The sequence below is a fragment of the Sapajus apella genome, unplaced genomic scaffold, assembly GCF_009761245.1.
Source record: "Sapajus apella isolate SASKATOON/1434 unplaced genomic scaffold, GSC_monkey_1.0 scaffold37, whole genome shotgun sequence".
NCBI lineage: Eukaryota > Metazoa > Chordata > Mammalia > Primates > Cebidae > Sapajus > Sapajus apella.
The window spans coordinates 3,232,210-3,237,719 of NW_022436977.1; the positions used below are offsets into that span (position 1 = coordinate 3,232,210).

The 5,510-nt window shown below is 48.5% G+C and overlaps 1 protein-coding gene across 1 annotated transcript in view; it reads left to right on the forward strand.

The window, feature by feature from the left end:
• Window positions 1-4,970, forward strand: part of LOC116564587 — a 7,632-nt gene extending 2,662 nt beyond the window's left edge. The window contains exons 4-6 of the mRNA XM_032297871.1: window positions 179-265; window positions 985-1,093; window positions 3,129-4,970. Of these exons, the coding sequence (XP_032153762.1) occupies window positions 179-265; window positions 985-1,093; window positions 3,129-3,336 (404 nt within the window). The 3' untranslated portion in view covers window positions 3,337-4,970. The remainder of the gene's footprint in view (window positions 1-178; window positions 266-984; window positions 1,094-3,128) is intronic.
• Window positions 4,971-5,510: the final 540 nt, after the last annotated feature.

A 5,510-nucleotide genomic window follows, 5' to 3' on the forward strand; every position in this document is an offset into this window, starting at 1 on the left:
GGCTCTTCAAAAAAAAAAAAAAAAGAAAAAGAAAAGACAGCTGCTCGTTCCTCTCTGGGGAGGGGCTGTCCAGGGTTACACAGTGAGGATGAGGGCAGAGGTAGGTCCACTGTACCTCCCTTGTTGGGTTGTCTGAGGACCCCTCTGGTCACGCCGCCCCCCCCCCCCCCCCCCATAGGAGATGGACTGGAGAGTGAGGAGGAGGAGGAAGAGGAGCCTTGGTCTATGCTGCACCCCGGAGGACCTGGAGAACTAGGAGGCCATGGTGAGCCTGACTCCCCTTGCCCTACCTTTGCTGCCTCCTTTTCTGCTCCCTCCCAGACCCCCTTATGCTCTTGGTTTCCCTCCCTTCTGATTTCTCTGGACCCTCGTGCCTTCCCTGGGAGCCAGTGGTCAGACACTATTCCACCTGAGGCCAACAGGTGCACCCTCTGAGGCCCCAAGGGAAGGTCTTCTGTCTCCTTGCCCCATTCATCCTGGGTATCCCCCTACAAGAATGCGCACCTCTTGCCTGCAGGTGGCATTTTAAAACTTGGCTTTAGCCAGTGCCGAGGAAGAGCAGGCATAGCTGTGTGGGCAACTGAAGGAGCAAAGGCTGTGCTGCCAGCTCCTGACTCACCCGGTGGCCTTGGCCCAGAATAAGCCAGAGGTGACAGCCTCGGCCCCAGGGATTGGAGGCAATTCTGTGTGTGAAGACCCACTGGTCCTTAAAGGAGGCCATAGAGAAGCTTCGGGTGAATGAGTCTCTCCTGGCATGGGCCAAGAAGGGTGGGGGTGGGGCAGGTTGTTGTGGGGGTGTGACTCCATTATTTTGACTCCAGAGCAGCTTTATGGCGATTATGAAGGAGAAGGAGTGGGTGGAGAAACTGGAATGTCACTGCATTCAGCTGTCTGGAGACACAGACATAATCAGTGAGCTGGAAGCCAGCGGGAGCTGCAGGGTGACCGGAGGGGCCCCAGCGTCTGAGCCCTGTCCTTTTGCAGGAGAGTACATCACATTGTACAAGAGCCAGAGGGCAGTGCTGAAGATGTGGCACCAGCAGGAGGAGTACATTACTGGGATTATCCAAGAGAAGAAGGATGAAAGATGGAGGTAGGTCGTGCAACATCTCTGCGGGGGTGAAGATGCGGATGGGGAGGTGTGGGCACAGGCACAGTAGCTGAGCACCCCTCCCTCCAGGCGAAGCTGCTGGAGCTGCTGGTGTTGCAACTTGTGAGCAACTGAAGTGAGTGGCATGACAAATTTCTGGTCGCTGTCCGTAACCCTGCTGATAAGTCCATTCCAGGGTCCCCAGCTCCCCAGGAGCGTGGAGCTGCCAACAAGCAGAGTGATGAGTAGAGCTCTTGGGTGGGATGGGCTGGTGGGATGAGGGGAGGACTCGCACAGCACTCACAGCCCTGCCTCCCTCTCTCCAAAGATCTCCCACAGCATGGAGCCTGAATGAGGGAAGGCCAGGGAGGGTTCTCCCCACAACAACTTCATTGCATAGAATATCATGCAGCTGTTTCATGAGATGCAGAACCCTCAGTAACACCCAAGCTTGGACGGCAACCCCTGCATCCCCATTTTTTACTGGGCTCAGGAAAACAAGGAGTTGAAGATTACCATCATCTAAAAGCCTGCCACTGTCAGCAAAGCCTGAAGATATGAGACCAGAGGCTCTGTCCCCACCATGTCCCTGCTGCCCCTTCCCAGTCATCCCTTTACCCTTACAGTAGCAAAATAAGACCCCTGTCTAATGAGGGAGGCAGGTGGAGACGAGGTGAAGATCACATCTAAAAGCAGGCCACTACATTAAAAAAAAAGTATGGAATTAAAAAAAAGGTATGGGATAAAAAAATTTATGGGATTAAAGAAGTTATAAAAAAAGGAAAAGTTATGGAAAAAGAATTATGAAAAATGTTATTGAACAGTTATTGAAAAACAAGTTATGGAATAAAGTCATGGGATAAAAATTTAAGAAATAATAATAAAAGCAGGCCACTGTCAGCAAAGCCTGGAGAAGTGGAGCTGGAGGCTCTGCCCCCACCATGTCCCTACCACCCCTTCCCAGTCACCGCTTTACCTTTACAGTAGCCAGACAAGACCCCTGTCTAATGCGGTGAGGCAGACAAGTGCAAGCCCTTTGCCACCTTGGCCAGGGCTGAGTCCCTCAATTTCTGGATGATTATTGTTGTTTAAGAGCCAGAGTTGATTTCTTTTGAGGAAGCCTCATGGCCTCTCTGATGGCCTTACTCTCACCAAAGCAATTTTTCCCTCATGGGGACTCCCATCTTACTCAGAGAGGCAGCTGAGGCAGGCCAATGAAGCTAATGTAGACGAGGTGACGGCACGGGCTGCTGGGGTAACCTCCCCCAGTGTACATATTGGATCTATGTAATATTTTGTCTATTCTGGGAGTAGGGTCGCCCCCTGTATCATACATAGTGGAGGTTGGAGTTGGCATATAGGGAGGAGGTTCTAACAATTATTTGCGGCTGGGAAACTTATTTGATAGCTTACCACAGAGGAAGGAGGCAGGGATGGGGTTGTGGCTCCCTGGTGATGCGACTCCTATTTATTTTGCTTTTAATTTTGGAATAAATGGATTTTAGCCATACTGCTCGGCCTGGGGTGTTCCTGTTTCCCTCGCTGGGTCCTGGAGTTTGTGCCACTGAACAGAGGGCCCCAGTGTGTCTGAACATGTCCAGCTGTGCTGTTGGGGACCTTCTAGGCCTATTACCTATATGCTGCCTGGTGGATTCTATGGGGACTGCTCTGGAGCCTGTGGGGACAGTCTGGCCCTGACAGCCAAAGGTTCAGAAGCCTGATCTAGTGGTGGCCACAAAGGCAGGGTCCCAGCACCCAAGGGCACTGACTTCCATCCAGCCCAGGCATCTTCCGTTCTGTCCTCCTGCCTCCCTCGCCTGTCTGTGCCCCCAGAGTACCGGCTGCCCCACAGGCTTCCTCCAGGCTGAGTTCATGGCCCTGTGTGCTGGTGGCCAGAGCCGGCTTCGCAGGATTAGAGCCAGCTAAGCTTCAGGGGGGTTTCCAGGAAAAGTGTTCCTTGGAAAGGATGTGGCCTTTTCACTGCTCTGAACAGCACCCTAGTAATGGCTTGGCCCTTCCCTTCCCTTGAGCTCCACAGAGAACACAGCTGGCAGAGGACACATTCCCCATCATCCAGAATGGGTTTGATTCTCAGCCGAGGAACAGCAGGACTGGTAGAGACTGTCAGGCCACACGGCTGCCTGCACAGCACCCCCATGCTTGGTGGGGGGCTGAAGGGATGGTGGGTACTGGGTCTTCACAGGCCGGGCATGACAAAGAGGCTCAATGGAGGTGGCACACTTTGAAGGGGCAACATTCCTGTTGGCTACTGAACTCTTCCTTGGGCAATAGGTTGAATGCCAAAATGAGAAACCATGGATCTTCTTCACCTTGGTGTGATATTCTTGGCTTCTTGCCAAAGGATACCTTACTTTTGGTTTTGATAAGGGACGAGGAGACAAAACATGAAGGCACTTGTTGACTAAAAGGAAGTCTAACAAAATGCTTCAGCATTGAAATGGAAAGAGAAATGGAAAAACTAGAAAATAAACCGTACTTCATAGAAGCTCAAGAGAAAAAGTCCCCTCTTTCCATATGACCCACAGATGCCAGCAGTGGGAGAGGGTGCCGTGTTTGAAAACAGGCAGAATAAGAACCTATTCACAAGCCAGAGAGATTTGGAAGTGACATCAGCTACTCCTCTCCAGATAGAGGGGAAAAGGACAGATCCTTAGAAACCCTAGAACTCAATCTTTGTTACTGGATTCTCTTTTGAGCAGCAGCTTGGAAAGACAAAGATGGGGAAGATTTTTAATTTCACTTTCTATGAGTTATACAGCCTTTGGCTGAGATAAGCCAAGAGCCTCTCAGCATGGCTGAGAGTTTATTTGGGCAGGAGAGATTATGTGCAAATCAAGGAACCTAAGAAGAGCCTGCTCTGAAGAATGCTGACAGCATCACAAGGGGTGGAGCAGGAGCTGGAATACAACACCCAGACTCCAGAGACCCTGGGGCATACCTTGGGAGAGGTTCCAAATGTGGGCCCTAGTGATGCCATCTGCAGCAGAGAGAGCAAGTTCCGAAGAAGATGGGATGAGGAGCCATAATTTGATGGTGAAATGTCTTACATATCAAATCTTGGTAATTGTACACAACTCTCAGTGTGTTTTGTGTTGTGTAATTCCATTAATACATATTATTTCAGGAAAAGTGGATAAAAGCTAATAATCTCTCCCACAATATGTGTATGCAAGTGAATGAGGATGCCGCAGCTCCCTACCTAGCAATCCTAAAATATTCAACTAACACTCAGGGGAGCCATAAACTTTAAGGGTCTAAATCTTCAGCCACTACTCATGTCACCAGGTTCCCTAGCCCAAGTATAGTCTCAGCCAATCTGGCAGCCATGGACCCAAATTTGGGGTGATCACAATCAGCCTTTCTCTACCATATACACATGCCCACCCCAGCCTTGCACCCAACTACAGCCCAACTTACAAGTGCATTATCATTATCCCTGCCCTTAGGAGAGCATCACCTAATTCACAAGCAGCGGATTGAAGAGCAGGGAGTTGGTTTCATTCATCTTCTTTCTCTTTATTTCTAGCCTAGTACATGGTATGGTCAGGCTCTGAACATTTATTTATTAAGGAATAAAGGAGAAAGGGGAGAAGAAGGAGACCGTTGGAAGACAGAGAATATATGCTTGTGTGTAAACATGAAAAGGAGAATACTGCAAGACGACTCTCAAAGAAAAAAAGATCACGTGGGTTTTTTTCTCTTCATTCTATTAATTCGGTATATTACATTATGACATTGATTGATTTTTGCATGTCAAACCATTCTTGCGTTGCTGGAATAAATCTCTATATCCTGTTATTATGCTTTACTGTTCCATCTTTTATGTATTTATTCATTTCCTGCTATATGTGTACGTTACCTCTGCATTTGTCTTCTTCCGCACTTGTTACTATTTTGTCTCTCTTTTATTGCTTGCATGTTTTGCTAATTTTCCTAAATAAGTACATTATATTTCACTGTCACAGGCAGACTAGAACCAACTCAGCAATAGATGGCAGAAGGACTGAAGGAAAAGGGCAGTAGTTAACCAGTTGCAGAGGCAGAACACACTAGCCTAAGTCAAGATGAGGTTGAAATGTCTATTTGTTCCATGCCCCAACATTTGTGGATCAAGAATGCTGACCTCCCTGGAATCTTGTAAGATTCTGCCCTAGAGAATAGGGAAAAGAGCTACCATCCTTAAGGTCTTGATATGAACTATTGAGAGGCTCCTTGACCAATGGGAACATGTCTCTGTGACAGCATTTTCGGGAATTTAAGGAGCATCAGGGAAACCTCACTTGGTTAAAGAGATAAACTAAACCCTGCTAATAATGCGTTTGAGTATACCATTGGAGCTTCATTTCCTTAGGTGAAGTGCCTGGACCCTCTTAAACATTAAACACTCTGGGATATAAAT